General features: G+C 39.8%; 1 protein-coding gene across 1 annotated transcript in view; it reads right to left on the bottom strand.

Moving 5' to 3' along the window:
• Positions 1–13022, bottom strand: part of LOC121379848 (sodium-coupled monocarboxylate transporter 1-like) — a 30218-nt gene extending 17196 nt beyond the window's left edge. Inside the window, exons 1-6 of the mRNA XM_041508500.1 lie at positions 12663–13022; positions 10352–10417; positions 7594–7645; positions 5992–6059; positions 4488–4642; positions 1141–1281 (exon numbers count right to left, since the gene is read on the bottom strand). Of these exons, the coding sequence (XP_041364434.1) occupies positions 1141–1281; positions 4488–4642; positions 5992–6059; positions 7594–7645; positions 10352–10417; positions 12663–13022 (842 nt within the window). The remainder of the gene's footprint in view (positions 1–1140; positions 1282–4487; positions 4643–5991; positions 6060–7593; positions 7646–10351; positions 10418–12662) is intronic.
• Positions 13023–19483: the final 6461 nt, after the last annotated feature.

Here is a 19483-nt window from a genome sequence, read left to right as displayed (position 1 = left end):
AGTAATCAACGGCTACATGTCAAGTTTCATAATTCGGTCTTCGAACACTGCCTTCGTTATATGCACTTTTCCACAGACAGGACTGCACACATCACGGCTTTTGATGTACCAGTCGTGCACACTGGTTTGCGATTAAAGAAATAAACCCCCAAATGGATCCATATAGGGTGGTCGATTCTACGACCCCAACACGTCAGGCGAGCGCCTTACCACCTGAGGGGGCGGGACGTAGCCCAGTGATATAGCGCACGCCTGATGTGAGGTCGGTCTCGGATCGATCCCCGTCGGTGGGCCAATTGGACTATTTCTCGTCCCAGCCAGTGCACCACGACTGGTATATCAAAGGCCGTGGTATGTGGTATCCTGTCTGTGGGAAGGGGCATATAAAAGATCCCTTGCTACTAATGGGAACATGTAGCCGGTTTCCTCTCTATGACTGTGTCAAAATGACCATATGTTTGACATCCAATAGCCGCTGATTAATAAATCAATGTGCTCTAGTGGTGTCATTAAACAAAACAAACTTCTACCACCTGTTAAGCAACGCAGCGATCAGGAAACTACTTTTTAAACCCTTGCTCTTATAAAAAGCATATCCCAATTTTTTACATTCCTGTGAAAGCAGCTCGGCTAGCCAGCAGAAAAACACCTAAGAATAGCCCTAGAATGGGTCAATTTTTCAAAATGTTCGGGGGGAGGGCCCCCAGACCCCCCACCACGGGCGAAGCCCCCCTGCAAAATTTCCTGCGCACGCCCCTGAACCCATAACATATTCTATTACCCCACCGCTCACGAGAATTATGCATTATTAAAAGCTCCAAAACAGTTATTAAAACATAATTCAATAACGAGAGTAATATCATATATTTATAAAATCAATAAAAACATTAAGAGCCGAATTTACGAAGACTGGCTTTTTACTTAAAGCACGTAACTACATATAGATACATTTACAATGATTAAACACCTGCGTTTATGAAAAACAGGCTTCGTAAATTCGGACCTACGTCATCTACCTAATGTTTGAAGATTTTGGCGGCAAATAATTCAAGATAAAGTGTGTTAGTAGCGAAAATTAAAATACTGAAAACTGAATTACGTAATAATCGGCCACAACAAGACGAATCAACGAAACGTTACCGCTGGGCTGTTTTTAAGGTAGGACATGCGCATGCTCGTTGAACTTGTGCTTGGTTAGTTCCATATATGGCAACCCACGTGAAATATCCGCCAATGGCAAGTGACCAGACGCTGTGACGTCTTGCCGGGTCCATACTGAAACTAAACACAATATTACACATCATGTATTCAAATACAAATTGAGAAAGCATCATCAAAACATAACCACCTCTCCCCCCAAAAAAAACCCCCAAAAAACGCACACAAAAAAAACCCAACCCCCAAAAACAAACAAAAAAACACACAAAAAAACCCATTCAATACTCCCCAACAACAATTAAAAAACAATAACAACATACATAAAACAAATTCAAAACACACACACACACACACACACACACACACACACACACACACACACACACAACCATAATAATAATTCAAAACCAACACAACAACAATGACAACACACATACCCAATAACAAACAGACTACTGTTACAGTACACAAAGATACCAATATGCTCATAACGTTTTCCTGAAATTATCAATTTTGACAAATTCAATATCTTTTAGGTATTTGTATTGTTTGTAGTACGGTAGATGAAAAAGTATATTTAATACCAAACAGAAATGGCACATACTTCTAAACGTAGGGTAAGAGATGTAAAGATTTACTTGATGATCGCTGTGAACGTTCTGTTAAACTATTGTTTTCAGTAGTTTTCAGTTTGACATCCTTATCTCTATAGACACTTCACTTTAATTGATGCGTTTTCAACTGAAATTGACCTAAAATCAAAGGTGTCTGCCCGTTTGCAGGCAGGAGTGTGCGTGTGCGTGTGTGTGTGTGTGTGTGTGTGTGTGTGTGTATATCTGTGTGTGTGTGTGTGTGTGTGTGTGTGTATATATGTATCTCTGTGTGTGTATGTGTGTCTTTCTCTGTGTGTGTATGTATGTGTGTCTGTGTGTGTATATGCGTGTGTGTGTGTCTGTGTGTGTCTCTCTGTGCGTGTGCGCGCACGCGTGTGTATATGTGTGTGTGCCAGCCAAATTAAACATTCGTTTATCGGTACCATTTTCAGACAGTTGTGTTACTCACTGTACCACACGAGTAACACCATTGATGATAATACAGGCCCTTGACCCAATAACATATAATTATGCAAATTATTCATAACCTTAGTATGCAAATTATCAAACGGCAACAGGGATAGTTCAGTAATTATAGTCGAAGTCCTAGTATAAACTTATATAACATTTGTTAACATATATATTGCCTTGACAACGGCTCGGAAATACATCAACACTATATATTTGATATTAAATATCCTTGTGACGAATTCCATATTTACAATTCACCCGCAAATGATGTGATTGTAGATCACTGATGTGTACTCTAAACTTCTAAAACCGAGTTTCGTGGTACATCGCGGTCAGAACACAATGCACAACTGTTTGCCCACGATGTGTGTTGAGTAACGGAATCTCCGCTCATTAAGTCGTACCCGGTTTTCCGGGGTTCCATGTAATAATAAATTCCACGCCGAGAGCCGGGCAGGAGATCCACAGTACGTGAGCTGAATACTGTTTAGCGGACTGCCATGCTATGACTCTGGATCAAGAACCACAACAGCTCCCACTGGCTAAGAGTTTTCAAAAAAAAAAATGACGATATGGATTTAGTTTGCAACAAATCTAGCATAAGAGCAAATCTAAGAGCATTGGCATCACACGACATGGCATAGCTATCGTCTTGTGGTGGGGGAGGGGAGGGGGCATTTGTCCCTGAAAAAATACGAAAAGGTTAAGTTTTAGTTTAGAAGTCCCGATGTTGTTTCTTGGTTTTGCTTTTTATTATTGGACAAGATTTCATTATTGTGCCCGCTATTTTATTGCACATCTTGTCATTTTAGGTTAGTTATTTTAGGTTAGTTATTTTAGGTCAGGTATCCCTCAGTTATTTTAGGTCAGGTATCCCTCAGTTATTTTAGGTCAGGTATCCCTCAGTTATTTTATGTTAGGTATCCCTCAGTTATTTTAGGTTAGGTATCCCTCAGCTATTTTAGGTTAGTTGCGACCCTGCAAGGACATATCGAAATATCTGTCTCAATGCTTTAGTGGCTGAGCCATAGAATTCAACAGTGGTATATCCTGAGAGAGAGAGAGAGAGAGAGAGAGAGAGAGAGAGAGAGAGAGAGAGAGAGAGAGAGAGAGAGAGAGAGAGAGAGAGAGACAGACAGACAGACAGACACACAGACACATAGAAACACAGACACAAACAGAGCACATTGATTTGCTAATCATAAGCTACTGGATGTTAAGCATTTGGTAATTTTGACATATAGTCATTAGAGAGGAAATCCGATACAGTTTATCATTAGTAGCAAGGGATCTTTTATATGCACCATCTCACAGACAGGGTAGCACATACCACAGCCTTTTATATACCAGTTGTGGTGCACTGGTTGGAATAAGAAATAGCCCAATGGGTCCACCGACAGGCAATCGATATCAAACCGACCGCGCATCAAGCCAGCACTTTATCACTGGGCGAATGAATGAATGAATGAATGAATGATGAATGTTTAACGACACCCCAGCACGAAAAATACATCGGCTATTGGGTGTCAAACTATGGTAAGGGGAACAACAAAGTGATGATCAACATCAATATAAAAATTCAACAGTATCACTGGGCGAAATTGGATGTAAGTACTAGAATCAATTGTGTCAATACCGACTCTTGGCAACTATATAAACAATAGAAGGTTTCGTCATCAATCGAAAGTCGTCTGTTATAATTTATTATCATACTCTACTGTGTTATGCTTATGGCAAGGTTACGAAACGTTAAAGGTCAAAACATACTCTTATTTCTACTGTTTACTTTTCTACTAAAGCGGCAATTCCGAACAAAAAAAACCCATACAATAAGCAAAAAGCAGAGTGGAATAAACGGTTTAACAAAGTCGTGACTGCTACCACGAATCGCTGTGACGAGTTTTGTTTATACGAGGACTGCCACTCTCTAGGACGATACATCCACCCTGGACTGCCTACAGGAGGACTGCCACTCTCCAGGACGATACATCCACCCTGGACCTCCTACAGGAGGACTGCCACTCTCCAGGACGATACATCCACCCTGGACCGCCTACAGGATGACTGCCACTTTCCAGGACGATGCATCCACCCTGGACCGCCAACAGGAGGACTGCCACTCTCCAGGATGATACATCCACCCTGGACCGCCCACAGGAGGACTGCCACTATCAGACTGATTCTATATACACCTGCACAAGACAGACCTCCTCCGTGAAAATCATTGGTATAGTTACACAAAGTCTTACAGATGAAACCACTCACTCCGTGAAGTAGATACGTTTGTTTTCTGCGGCTATCTCCCAGGCTTTACCGACTCCGCCCACTGTCATGGCGCCTTTTATCAGCACGGCAAGAAGTCCAGCGTACATCATCCCGATCTGAAACGTGTCTGTCCACAGCACCGCCTTCATGCCGCCCTGACAGTCAAATATAATCATAAATATCAGTGAATATCAATAGTGTATTAAATCACACAACACTGCCTTCATGCCGCCCTGACAGTCAAACATAAACATTAATATCAGTGAATATCAATAGTGTATTAAATTACACAACACTGCCTTCATACCGCCCTGACAACCAGTCATAAACATAAATATCAGTGCATATCAATAGTGTAATAACACGTACAGCACCGCCTTTATACCGCCCTGACAGTCAAACATAAACATTAATATCAGTGAATATCAATAGTGTAATAACACGTACAACACCGCCTTTATACCGCCCTGACAGTCAAACATAAACATTAATATCAGTGAATATCAATAGTGTAATAACACGTACAACACTGCCTTCATGCCGCCCTGACAGTCAAACATAAACATTAATATCAGTGAATATCAATAGTGTATTAAATCACACAAAACTGCCTTCATACCGCCCTGACAACCAGTCATAAACATAAATATCAGTGAATATCAATAGTGTAATAACACGTACAACACCGCCTTTATACCGCCCTGACAACCAGACATAAACATAAATATCAGTGAATATCAATAGTGTATTAAATCACACAACACTGCCTTCATGCCGCCCTGACAGTCAAACATAAACATAAATATCAGTGAATATCAACAGTGTATTAAATCACATACCACTGCCTTCATGCCGCCCTAATAATAATTTTTTAAAAATATGTCAGCAAACACAGTTGTGCAGTCTAGATGTAGTGCCATGGACTAGGCTATTGACAGTATCGTGTTACATAATAAAACTGTCCGGGCAGTACCATCGTCAGCGTTATCGGAGAAATAAAGAAAAGCGACAGACACCGATGCACCTTGTTGTTTAATTGTTTTTGTAATCAGTTATTGTCAACTATCCTGTCACGTGAATGTTATAAATTGTATATGTATATATTCCTCCCATTCCTTTGTGCAACAACCAGAATAAATTCTCGTCTTGTCTTGTCTTGTCTTGATAATTTGCATAGCATTTACCTCAGTACAGATAATGGTGCTATGCAATATCGAGAAATAGATAATACTTGTCTTGTCTTGTCTTGATAATTTGCATAGCATTTACCTCAGTACAGATAATGGTACTATGCAATATCGAGAAATAGATAATACTTTGACTTTGTGTTTGCAATGACACCCAATAGCCGATGTGTATTTTTGTGCTGGGATATCGTTAAACATTCATTCATTCATTGTGTTTACAAAACATCAATGTCTGGACTTCGAAACTGTGTGTAATTTCTAAGATGTTAATGTTCATGCCATAAATGATACAATTTAGAACGTCTGTAAGAACTCACCAGTGTCGTGTATATCGTACAGACGACGCCCACTGAGATGACGGAACCCCACAAGGAGAAACCAGTAACTGAAACAGTGAGAGAATACAAGATGAGTAGTGGAACAGATATATAAGCTCCACCTGTCTTCTTTGTTTTTATGAGGGTGGGACGACGCCCACTGAGATGACGGAACCCCACAAGGAGAAACCAGTAACTGAAACAGTGAGAGAATACAAGATGAGTAGTGGAACAGATATATAAGCTCCACCTGTCTTCTTTGTTTTTATGAGGGTGGGACGACGCCCACTGAGATGACGGAACCCCACAAGACTATATGTCAATATTACCAAATGTTTGACATTCAATAGCCGATGATTAATAAATCAATGTGGTATAGTGGTGTCGTTAAACAAAACAAAATTTGTTTTCTTTGTTTTTATAACACCTATTTCATTGAGAAAATGATAAAACATTAAAATGTGACTCTGTAGCCATAACTGATACTGGGCGTCGAATTGTGGGTGAGTATTGCTGTCTCAGACTATTCAAACAGATTCACGCTTCAGTCTGCATAATGTTAATAATTTGAGGAGTCTTAGTACAACCGGCCTCGGTGGCGCAGTGGTTAAGCCTTCAGACTACATGCTAGTAGGTACAGGGTTCACAGCCCGGTACCGGCTCCAACCCAGAGCGAGTTCTTAAGGGCTCAGTGGGTAGGTATAAGGCCAATACACCCTCTCCTTTCTTACGAACCACTAACCAACTAACAACTAACCCACTGTCCTGGACAGACAGCCCAGATAGCTGAGGTGTGCCTAGGACAGCATGCTTGAACCTTAATTGGATATAAGCACTAAAATAAGTTGAAATGAAATGAAATAATAATTTGACTACACCACTTGAGCACTGTTAATGTATCTATTAGACTGTTTTAAACAGATGACGTATTCTGTATTGTACATTATTGCAGTACACAATGCAGGCGTATTTGTGTTTTTATGCCAATATTTTAGCGTACGTTTTTAATGGAGCTGTTATGGTGCAAACAAAGATTCGAGCTTTTGACTGATTTAGAAATTTTCTGCATGATTTTAACTAATTTGTTTTTGTCGGTTATTCAAATACGAGAGGCTTAAATGTTGAACTACCTGTGGATAAACTCGGTTTACAATAAACCGTCGAACATGTCACAAACTGCTTCACATACAAACTAATTCAGTTGAATGAAACGTTCAGTTTATTTAAACCTCTCTCAAACCGAATTTAAAGCATGTCCCATGGTTGGACAGTGAACCATAAATCGGACTTTAGTGAAGCGGATTCATATGTACGATGATACAGTTCAAACTGATCTTAAGCATTGATGAACACCGACTCGCTAGGTCCGTTTTCCGTGTGTGCAGTTTTAGCGTGGCGCAGGTGCGGAATGCCGTAAACAAACGCATCATAAATCGCTTATCTAAGTATCAACAACAGTGTTTTCCTATGCGCGGCGCCGTACGCGGTAGCCGTGCCCGCACAGTGTCGAAAAGCGCGCACACGAACAACGGCCCTAAGATCTATGTGCACGAGCCGTGAGATAACGACTACGTCTCCGGGAGATGAAGGCGTCAAACTGACCTGCATTAAGGGCTAGAGACGGAGCATACAGCACGATGGCCATGTACAGCAGCTGAAAGGAGAAATCAATAGGAGATTTAGCCACTCAACACAGGAAACGAGATTCCAGCATCTACAAAGACAAATGTGAACGTTTAACATGTTAATACTTCATTTCATTTCATTTCATCTTATTTTCGTGTTTATATCCAATTAATGATCAAGCACGCTGTACATTTCCTGGGCACACCCTCAGCTATCTGGGCTGTCTGTCCAGGATCTATTATTAGTGGCTAGTTGTCATAGTGGTTAGTGAGAGAGACGTCGGTGTGGTGGTCGTACACCTACCCATTGACTTGTTAAACTTTCTCAAGCCGGTACCGAGATACCAACCCAGTACCTACCAGCCTTAAGTCCGATGGTTTAACCACTACACCACCGAGGCCGGGTTTGTTACTATACCAGTAATTGTATGTACACGGGGCGAGATGTAGCTCAGTCGTAGAGATACAGGGCCGAATTTACGAAGCCTGTTTTTCTCAAATCGTGTCAATTCGGCCCCAAATGTCTAAGATGTTATGGGTCATATAGTCAATGGCTCTTGACGGCATCCGGTATTTTCCCATAACCACCAATGTCACACGACAGGTACTTCAATGGTGTGGTATGTACTGTCCTGTCTATGGGAATAGGAATATGAAAAGCCTTTCCTGCTTTTGATGTTGCTCTATCGACTAAATTTCGTAATAACCATTTAAAAACCCCAAATAGCCGTAGTATAAAATTTAAGATTTGGTTTTCAATCCTTAGACTTTTAATTTTTGTACATTCTGTATGTTGTTAATTTTCCTAATGTGTAAACATGCTTAAGACAGTGTCTGGACGTGACACCCGCCATTTGGCTCGCGCCAGATATCGATAACAATGTGTCTTATTAAGTAATTTTAATAAATACCATACTCGATTTGTTGCAAACACTTCAGCTAATCAGGGAGCATTCACTCCTTTACAAATATCTCGCTCCAGCCAGTGCACCACGACTAGTACACAAAGGCCGTGGTATGTGCTATCCTGTATATGGGATGGAGCATATAAAAGATCCCTTGCTGCTAATCGAAAAGAGTAGCCCATGAAGTGGCGACAGCAGGTTTCCTCTCTCAATATCTGTGTGATCCTTCACCACATGTCCGACGCCATATAACCGTAAATAAAATGTGTTGAGTGCGTCGTTAAATAAAACATTTACTCCTTCAGAAATAAGATTTGAAAATGTTGAGTTGTTGAGTGTCAGGCGAATTTGTAAGCGATTATACACTCAGAAATAAATTTGACATGACTAGGCAATGTTTATTATGTCAAGCAACAAAGTAAGTTTTAGACAGAAATACTTTACAGTGTTACAAAGTGACCAAGTACCTTTAGTTTTACACCGAGGACATTCACCGCGTGCGTGGTATGTAGAGGATAAGATTAATACACGTCTTACCAGTTATATATAAAATGTATATCCCGAGTAAAATACTTTTCACTTGTAACGACCTTTAACAAATAAAAATTATTCCATAAGAGACATAATTTTGATAATAACTGGTATTCATTTTTTAAGAATCTATTTATTAAATTTGCTATTTGCTCCTCTTAAAAAAGATGTTGTTTTGATATCCGTACATGTACAACAACTTTACACACTAATCTCAGTATTGCTATATAATTTTGTATTTTATAATAGTTTTCAGACAAACTTTATTTATTCTGTTTAAAAGTCTTACACCGTTTCACCAATATAATGGCTGAACCATCACTCCAGAGGCGTGTGTGTAGGGTAGGTGGGGTAGGTAGACCTTTTTACCATGTATTTCCATCATTTTACCCTGAAAATTAGTAGTAATCCATGTACAAATGCGTAGTAATTAGTTTGCAAACCTATATGGCTATTTGGTAGTAATGTTAATATGAATAAATATTATCCAGATCCGGGCATTTTCGTTTAATTCGAGCAAAAACCAGCCTGCCCCCAGGAAAATGGCAGCCTGTACGCCTGTAGATGGGGAAGGGATTGAGAGTCGAGTAAAATGTTTTTCATATATTTACCGGGGTGGGGGCTAACTCGAGATCCCCCGAAAACAAAATAATTCGCTCCTCACAGTCTAGAGCCCCTTGCTAAAATTCCTGCACACGAGACAGCTCCATCGAGGTTATTCAGCACTTGGTCAACATAACGATATTTGTATAAAGTCGTCCGTTATTTTGGAGATATTTACAGTCCGTATTCAGGTTACTAAAGGCACGGGGTCTTTCCCGGCGGTAGATCTCTCAACTGAAGTGCGATTGGTCATGGGATCGATCTCCGTCAGTGCAGCCGTCAGGTTTCCCCCTGTTACAACCTATTTGCTACGACTGCTATATGAAAGAATGTGGTATGTACTGTCCTGTTTGTGCAAACTGTATATAGAAGATCCCTTGCTGCTATTCGGTAGCAGTAGCCAATACAGTGACAGTAGATTCTACCTCTCCCTAGATAGACCAAGTGCCATCATAAACATATAACGAAAGTTTAAAATGTGCCGAAATATCGTTTTAAATACATATCCATCTATTTTCCTTTTGTTGACTTGGACAGTTAAGAATCTGCAATGCAGCTTACATAGTCTAGACGAGTTGTTTTATTTGCACCTCTTCTTTGTAAAGGAGTTTGTGTCATATTGTGTACTTAGGGAAGGATCTGAAAGTAAGTGTGTGTGTCTGGGGTGGAAGAGTAAGATGTTTGTGCAATCCTCACCATTTGAAGAGAAAAAGCAATGGATCCCATCGTTCGAACTCCTTTACAGAATCTCCGTTCGAGGTACTGAAACAAAACCAATATATGTTCATTATTTATGGTGGAAAATAAGACATATATAACAAGCATACTGGGAGAACTGCTAAAGCAATACATGTTCATTATTTATGGTGAAAAACAAGACATATATAACAAGCATTCTGGGAGAACTGCTAAAGCAATACATGTTCAATACCGGTGTCCCAGTTTCAAATTCCTCCCGTATTCAAGTTACTCCCCGGTAATTTGAACCTAGTTTCAGATTACCGGGGGTTGTTTGAACCTAGTTTCAGATTACCGGGGGTTGTTTGAACCTAGTTTCAGATTACCGGGGGTTGTTTGAACCTAGTTTCAGATTACCGGGGGTTGTTTGAACCTAGTTTCAGATTACCGGGGGTTGTTTGAACCTAGTTTCAGATTACCGGGGGTTGTTTGAACCTAGTTTCAGATTACCGGGGGTTGTTTGAACCTAGTTTCAGATTACCGGGGGTTGTTTGAACCTAGGTTCAGATTACCCCCGGGGTAGTTTGAACCTTGTTTCAAGCTACCCCCCTTTGTTTCAAACGACCACATCCATCCATCACATATATCCATCACATCCATCGACCACATCTATCCATCGACCACATCCATCCATCACATCTATCAATCTATCTACCACATCTATCACTCATCGTGTACAATGTAAGATGTCACATTTTGGTTTGTATTCTCGAAATATTTGCTTAAACATAAATTCTGATATCCACTCTATCTAGGTTTCCATACTTTTTATGCAAAATAATATATATATCAACGTTTCGATGTAAAAAATATACCCTATTTGCGAAAATTTAGTGGTTGTTGGGTGGGGGTAATTTGAAACTACGGGGGGGGGGGGGGTACTTTGAACCTAGGTTCTAATTACCCGGGGGGTAACCTAAACCGGGGGGGTAATTTGAACCTATTACACCGGGCCCAACACAGTTTTATATCTCCTAGGTTCAAGGACCATAACGGGTATATCGCCGTGAAATTCAAACTTGATCTGTTGCAGTATTTGTTAAAGCATGACATCAAATATCAGTTTAATATCTTAAGACATTGGGGTCAAAACACCTGGAACATTTATGTGGAACTGATGAACGGTCAGACAGGCAGACAGACACACAGACAGATAGACAGACAGACAGACAGACAAAAGGACGGTGACGAAACCTATAGTCACCTCTGGTTGGACCGGTAGGGGACTAATAATTACAATGTAATGATTTAATACAGATACATTACACCAATGTAGCAATTAGTAAAAACATGTCGCATATGCAGACACCATATTTCAGTACATGTATAAAAACAACATTATTACGTCATTTAAATTAAAATTGGGGCGGGACGTAGCCCAGTGGTAAAGCGTTCGCTTGATGCGCGGTCAGCCTAGGATCGATCCCTGTCGGTGGACTCATTGGGATATTTCTCATTACAGCCAGTGCTCCACAACTGGTATATCAAAGGCCGTGGCATGTACTATGTACTATCCAGCTGCTAATGGAAAAAAAGTACGACAGCGGGTTTCTTCTCTCAATATCTGTGTGGTCCGTAACCATATGTCTGACGCCATATAACCGTAAATAAAATGTGTTGAGTATGTCGTTAAATTAAAACATTTCCTTCCTTCCCTCATTCGGCTCTTGGAAAGACTGGGTGTAAATTATTACCATCACCGCCACTGCCACTACTACCACCACTATTACTGTTTTCACTACCACTACTACTACCACTATTACTATTACTACTACTACTACTACTACTACTACTACTACTACTACTACTACTACTACTACTACTGCTACTGCTACTGCTACTGCTACTACCACCACTACCACCACTACCACCACTACCACCACCACTACTACTACTGCTGCTGCAGCTGTTGCTGCTGCTACTACTACTAATAGTGCTGTTGCTGTTGCTGCTATTGCTGCTGCGTGACGGTAGTAATAATGATTTTAGTAGTAGTAGCAGTAGTAGTAGGAGGATGATATATACATTTTTGTAACCATGAAATACAAATCAGTGGCGTGTTCAGGAGGGCGAACACTTGCGAATAATTTAACTGGTACCGTCGAGTTCTGTCATACCGCATCCATTTAACATTAGATACACTTGCGAATAATTTAACTGGTACCGTCGAGTTCTGTCATACCGCATCCATTTAACATTAGATGCAAAAACCTGTCTGCGAGCGATCGCGAGCACTGGCCTTTCTGAACATGCCTGAGATAAAACTAACCTCATAGAGACTGGTCACTCTGAGGTTATAGAAAATGGGGATGTAGATATGAGCAGCGCCGTAGGCGACGAACACGTAGGACAAACCAATCCACCAGAACATCGTCGAATAGTTGTACATCTCGGCGGGGCTGCCTAGCAACGTGATGGCGCTCATGAAGCTGGCCACCAACGACAGCGCCACCGGGGCCACGCTCATGTTGCGGCCCGCCATCAGAAACTCCTGGATACTCTTCCGATTTCTGTCCTTGATGGCGTAGAAGATGCCGATCCCAGCAGACACGATTAGGATGAGGGCGAAAATAACATAGTCCCACGTACTCAGCTGGTTTATCCTTCCAGTCTCAAAGCTGTACGCCATCTTGGAGTCAGTGGTGCTTCTGATGCCTCTCAACTATTAATCTATTCTCACAACTCGTTTTACAAGTCTGTAGCAAATGCAAGTCTTTCTTTTTGTTGTTGCCCAAGTAACGAAATTTACTTGTTAGTAAAAACAATATGTTTCATTCCAGAATCTTAGGTTTGAATAAAAAACAAATTATTACTTTAATTAGAAGTTTACACTTATTGCAACGACCGTGTGTTCTTCAAGACAGAACATGACCGAACTGTGCGGGGATGGAGGCTATATTTTAAAGTTATTCACTCGTATTTGAACTGGGTAAATCCAGGTAAATCCAGATACATCTAGGTAGGTAGGTCAGTAGTGTCAGCCTGTTACCCATCCCACAACGAGGTAACACAATATACTGCGAGCGTCTGGTGGAGGGGACCTACCATGAATCAGGTCAAGGCAAAACGATTTATGAATTATTATCCCAGCGGTCACTTCTAATGGAACAAAAGTATTTTTATGTGTTCACTGAGAAACTAATAAGAAATTGATATAAATTACAATATTACTGGATGATTTAGTAAATGCATTATGTAAATACTCTTTTGTTATATATACACATGTACTTGGATTGCTCCAAATGATATCATATGATTTAAAAACGAATAGATCCGTTCACCTGTTTTCTTTATTGTTGACTATTATAAAAATAACTGTTTTGTTTTATGTCATAAGAACGTTTTAACAAGGTCATGAATTTCTGTCACGTGTTTTCCATATGATGACTGCCACTCCCCAGGGCGATATACCCTTCATAACCTGCTTGCAAGAGGACTGAAATAATATACTGACATCCATTAGAAACGCACCACGTCCTTGTTACAGAGAAAGCGTCAACCCAGACTGTAATGAAACTATCCTACCTATGATAGTCGAATGTGACATAGCACTAAAGATTGTGCGAAATTATTTTCAAAATTCAAGAGTGGAACTGATCGCATTGGAAAATAACATGTTTTCCCCCCTCAAGTAGTGGTTGCTTGGAGTTTAATAGTGCCACGAATATGCGTTTTATTAAAGGGATATTCCCGAGTTTGCTGCAATGTTTAAGATGTTTTCGACTAACAGAGATGTGACGGAACATGCTCTTATCTTTTCGCCTGTGGCGATGTTAATTGTTTTAGAGGGCCGTGTGCAGCTTGGTTACGTAATACCCCCGCGCGACGGTAGTAGTCCTGCGTCCCAATACACACCCAGACCAGATGTGGAGGCCATGTGGAGAGTGGTTACGTAATACCTCCGCGCGACCATGGTATTTCTAGCGAACTGGCGACGGTCGGTCTGGCCATCTAAGAAAAAATACCTTCTCTGGGAGTTGTGGCAATATCACATGATAGGTGAGGTACCGCGTTGTGCCCCCAGGCGATATTCGCTGTCTTTGAGATTTTTGAATAAATAGATAGGATTTTAGATATATCGGGGAGAAACATTGGAAGTATCCAGGGGAACGGACGTTGTCCAACTGAACGAAATATATTAGTTCAGACCGGACTTGGTAAATATGTATTTCTGCTCTGTTGTATAACCTTGATGTGATTGATGTGACCTTAAATATTTTAATACTGTATTATACCAATATTCTTTAGACAGTGTCTCCGGTAATCTGACGAAGTAAATTGTAGGCTTCACTGTTCTAATATTTCTATACGAGTATTTGGTAAGATAAAGCTTAGCCGGTCATCCTAGAGGACCTAGGTAAACTGTAGGTTATTGTCTTTATTGTGATATTTACCAGTATTAATTCTGTATTACAAGGTTACTGAATGAGTATTTAAGGGTTAATTAAAAATTAACCAGTTAGGAATAGAGTTGTAATTCCTTTAGTAATTACGTTCCCCTGGCAGCGTTTCTCAATTATCACACGTGTGTGTGTTGTATCATGGTGAAGTAATTAGAATATTGTGTAAACTAGATACCTAGTGATTGACTAATTAAGTGATTAGCTCTGGGTTGTTATTATATTGTTGTTATTAATTAACTACTGCGGCAAGTACATTTGCCAGCGCTAGAGTTAATACAGATTCCAAAGTGTATTGTGTTTTTGTTGTGTTTTCTAGTGAACTAAACGTGCTACATATATATATATATATTTATATCAGATCTTATCTCTGATTACTACCTAGAGCCGAGCCACTCGGGTAGTAGCCTGCCCGATACAGAGAGATCTAATAGATATACAGTTAGGAGAGAGATTTGGATAATCGTGTTTTATTCAGTTACGGGTATTATCAGGATCCCCGTGACAAGAGACTTTTTAACAATTGTAATTACATATCAAATATATTTTGCTGCATAAAATATTAGTGGCTGTATATTAAACGTGTTTCTTATCATTCTAATATTTGTACTAGGTTAAATTTCATTTTATTTCCTAAAATATATATTTTTTCGTACGTACGAAATTATTTGAAGACAAAATCCAGTTTGGGCTTCTTAAAAATATTAAGACGACCAGAAACACATTGAATATACAGACATTCATATTCTAAACAAGAAAATATATTTAATATGTAAGTTTAATCGTAAAAATATTTTATTAGTCGGAAATATCTTACAATGCAGCAAACTCAGGAATGTCCCTTTAAGAGAGAATGAGTTATACAGTTGCACAATGCTGGATAATCCACACGCTAAGTGGAGGCAAGTTTGGGTGTCACAATGGTATTGTTCTTATCACTGATATTGCTGTTACTTACAGCTTTGTTTGTTGACACCGTATCGTTGGTAGAATAATTACCACTACACTGCAATGATTTTTCACAATCACACCAAAGTAAGCTTATCACAAACTGTTCCTATCCTATCACCTTGCCAAGTTGAAAATATATATTGGTTAATTTCATGTTTAAAATCAGTGTAAGACACACCAACCCTGATATGAGGCAAATCCCAAACATACTTGGCAGATGTGTCTGCATTTCCATTATCCCTGATGCCAGTATGACTGTGCACCCAACACAATACAATATCTTTATTAGCAATAGATAAAAGGAAACCTTTCGTGTCAACATCCCAATGAAGGGATGTTCCAAATTGATAATTTGTAAAGCTTGGAGACGCGTATTCCGTAGAATTGTGAATTTGTTCTAGAGCTTCATTGATTGCCCAGAGGGACGTTCCTCGAATACATAGCGGCCGATCAACGTCACCACAAGGTGCAATTGTAAAGTGCACGACTCCGTACCACTAGCCACGGAAATGACGTAACACAGCAGTAGAACACTCCTATCCTACCACGGCCATCACTCTCTCCTAAGTGAGCTCTTGACGAAAATGTTTGGGGTGATTTGGAGCAGATGTTTGTCGCCCAGGACAAAGTCAATAATCCTCATCCACTGGAGGTCTTTTTTACATAGGATAAGAATAAGAATAATTTATTTGCATAACACCCTCATCAATCTAATTAAAATTAGCTCCACTGGTTAATTACGATTACCTGTGGATCTAACAGCAGCCCGTTGGAGCTCATGTCCCGTTGGAGGATATACGAAATGATTCAGGTGAATTACGAAGTATGCCGGAAACTAATTTCAATATAACATTTTATATAAAATTCGTTTCAAGACGAAAACAAAACCGTGATGGTATAGCCATAAAATCTGTTTATATTACTATACAATCCAGAGTTTATTACTGCACTTTCCCCCCTGTTTTTTAATGTTGAAATAGACCAACAAGTTCGCCTATTGCATAAATAGTCTCGCCCGATATTTTTAGAATTGATATACTCCCGTATAACGCTATAAAAGGCGAAGTGTAATTGGTCGACATTTAAATTGATATTTATAGATGAAATGTCACCTGGACATGGAAGTCCACGCAATGCTGTTAGATCTACTGGTTGTTTAAAAATGTGTGTCATGTTGTCATGCTTCTAGCATCATTGCAATATTGGTACATTGCATCAAGTTTCTAATGGAGTTGAGTATATATCTATGAGGTTGTTTGGATATGTTTTGTTTTTTATTTGATACCATTATCTTGCTAGTATACATAGAAAGGTCTGCGTATCTATTAACACGCATGAGGTAAAAGTGGACCTATTTTCCCGTCCCAGTCAGTGGTATAGTTAAGGCCGTGGTATGTGCTGACATATCTGTAAAAAAGTGCATGTAAAAGATTTGTTGCTGCTAATGACAACATTGTGGCGGGTTTTCTTTGAAGACTACTCCACATGAATGCGTGCGCGAGCGTGTGTGTGAGTGTATGTCTGCCTGTGTGTGTGTGTGTGTGTGTGTGTGTCTGTGTGTGTGTGTCTGTGTGTGTGTGTGTGTGAGTGTGTCTGTGTGTGTGTCTGTCTGTGTGTGTGTGTGTGTATGTGTGTGTCTGTGTGTGTGTGTGTGTGTCTGTGTGTGTGTCTGTGTGTGTGTGTGAGTGTATGTCTGCCTGTGTGTGTGTGTGTGTCTGTGTGTGTGTGTGTATGTGTGTCTGGCTGTGTGTGTGTGTGTGTGTGTGTGTGTGTGTGTCTGTGTGTGTGTGTCTGTGTGTGTGTGTGTGTGTGTGAGTGTATGTCTGTCTGTCTGTCTGTCTGTGTGTGTGTGTATGTATGTATCTCTCTCTCTCTCTCTCTCTCTCTCTCTCTCTCTCTCTCTCTCTCTCTCTCTCTCTCTCTCTCTCTCTGTGTGTGTGTGTGTGTGTGTGTGTCTGTCTCTCTTTCTGTGTGTGTGTATCTGTGTCTGTGTGTGTATGTATGTCTCTCTGTGTGTGTGTCGGGGTGTGTGCGTCGGTGTGTGTGTGTGTGTGTCGGGGTGGGTGTGTGTGTGTGTGTCTCTGTGTGTGTGTGTGTGTGTGTCTGTGTGTGTGTCTGTGTGTGTGTGTGTCTGTATCGGTGTGTGTGTGTCTGTGTGTGTATGTGTGTGTGTGTATGTCTGTGTGTCTGTGTGTGTGTGTGTGTGTGTTTCTCCGTCGTATTGTCTCGGTGTGTACCTATACCTATATGCATGTTTGAATCGCCGCCAACGTTACCCTCACTAACTGTACCCCCAACACCCCCACCTGCTACACCCTCACGGTTTCCAACTCCATTACATGTTTAGGTCATCCAAAAATCATATGCACTCCAAACACTTGCATTCCAGGAGACTGGCTGAGACTGTGTCGTTATCAAGAGGTCACAGACACTGCTAGGTAAACTAAATATTGTATTCGTGTTTACATGTCTTCATGACTGACTGTCATATTACAATCACCGGTCTGAAAACACGTACATCCTATGTTGGTACAGTCTAACACTATATTAACACTACAAGGCACAGACATCTAAAATACACAGTCTTTGTATGACAGCATTATGTAAAGAAGGATAAATACGATACAGACAGTTTTCTAGTTCCTTTGGGTTGTTGTTGAACACACACTCTCTCGTTCTGTTTGTCACAGATCATATCTATGTCATACCCAATCTAATTAAAATTAGCTCCACTATTACATGTGGATCTAAAGACAGCCAGTTGGAGCTCATGTCCACCAATCAAAACCTTACTTGCAGAATCCTGCCAGTGATTTAAAAATAATTTGAAAACATTCCGAATTATTCTGAGGGTATACGACATGTTTCGTGTGAATTACGAATGCCTTAAAACATGTTTTATTTTTATAAAATAAACAATTTGTAATGTAAAACTGAAGACTGATTTAGTTTTTTTAAATTTTATAAATAAATAAATAATTTTTAATGTAAAATTGAAGACTGATAACCCACCCCGTACGTATTGGTATGGTTCGCTGTACTGCGGCCACTAAAATAGACTCGCCCGATATTTTTAGAATTTGTATGCTCCCAAATAACGTTATAAAAGGCGAAGTGTGATATGTTCTATTATATTGTATCTATTTATACACTCATCCCCACCTAAAGCTACCAACCACCCCACCCCACCCCCATCCCATCAATAAACAAACTTCAAATATACACATATAACTACGCATACGCTCACCGACACGCACACAAGTAAGTGATTCATGAAGTGAAGACATCATAAGACTTCACAAATGAAGTAGTATTATTATATAAAACATATGAATTATTTGACTATGACTGGTATGGCTGTCTGTCATAAAATATTAATATAACACCAAAATAAATAACAATTACAAATTTCATAATTTGTTCAGCAGTAATTACCTGACTATGTCTTAAATAGATTATGATACATAGCCCATTTAGTTTGACATTTGTTGTGTAAACTTTTACTATGATAAATACTTCTTTCTGTTAGATATCTAGATTTCAGAATACGTTTAAAATGTTTCATACTTGGTAAGATATCTGTTACTTTACATTTATAGATAAATAATTTAGCAAGTAATAGAAACAGATCACAAATTTCGTCAGTTGTAATATTATTTTATCCTAGTAGAATTAGTTTGGTATCAAGAGATAGATATTGAATATGAGGACATTTATCAAGTAAGAATTGTAAAAAGAA

The sequence above is a fragment of the Gigantopelta aegis genome, chromosome 8, assembly GCF_016097555.1.
Source record: "Gigantopelta aegis isolate Gae_Host chromosome 8, Gae_host_genome, whole genome shotgun sequence".
Taxonomy (NCBI): domain Eukaryota; kingdom Metazoa; phylum Mollusca; class Gastropoda; order Neomphalida; family Peltospiridae; genus Gigantopelta; species Gigantopelta aegis.
This window is presented reverse-complemented; position numbering and strand designations above follow the sequence as displayed.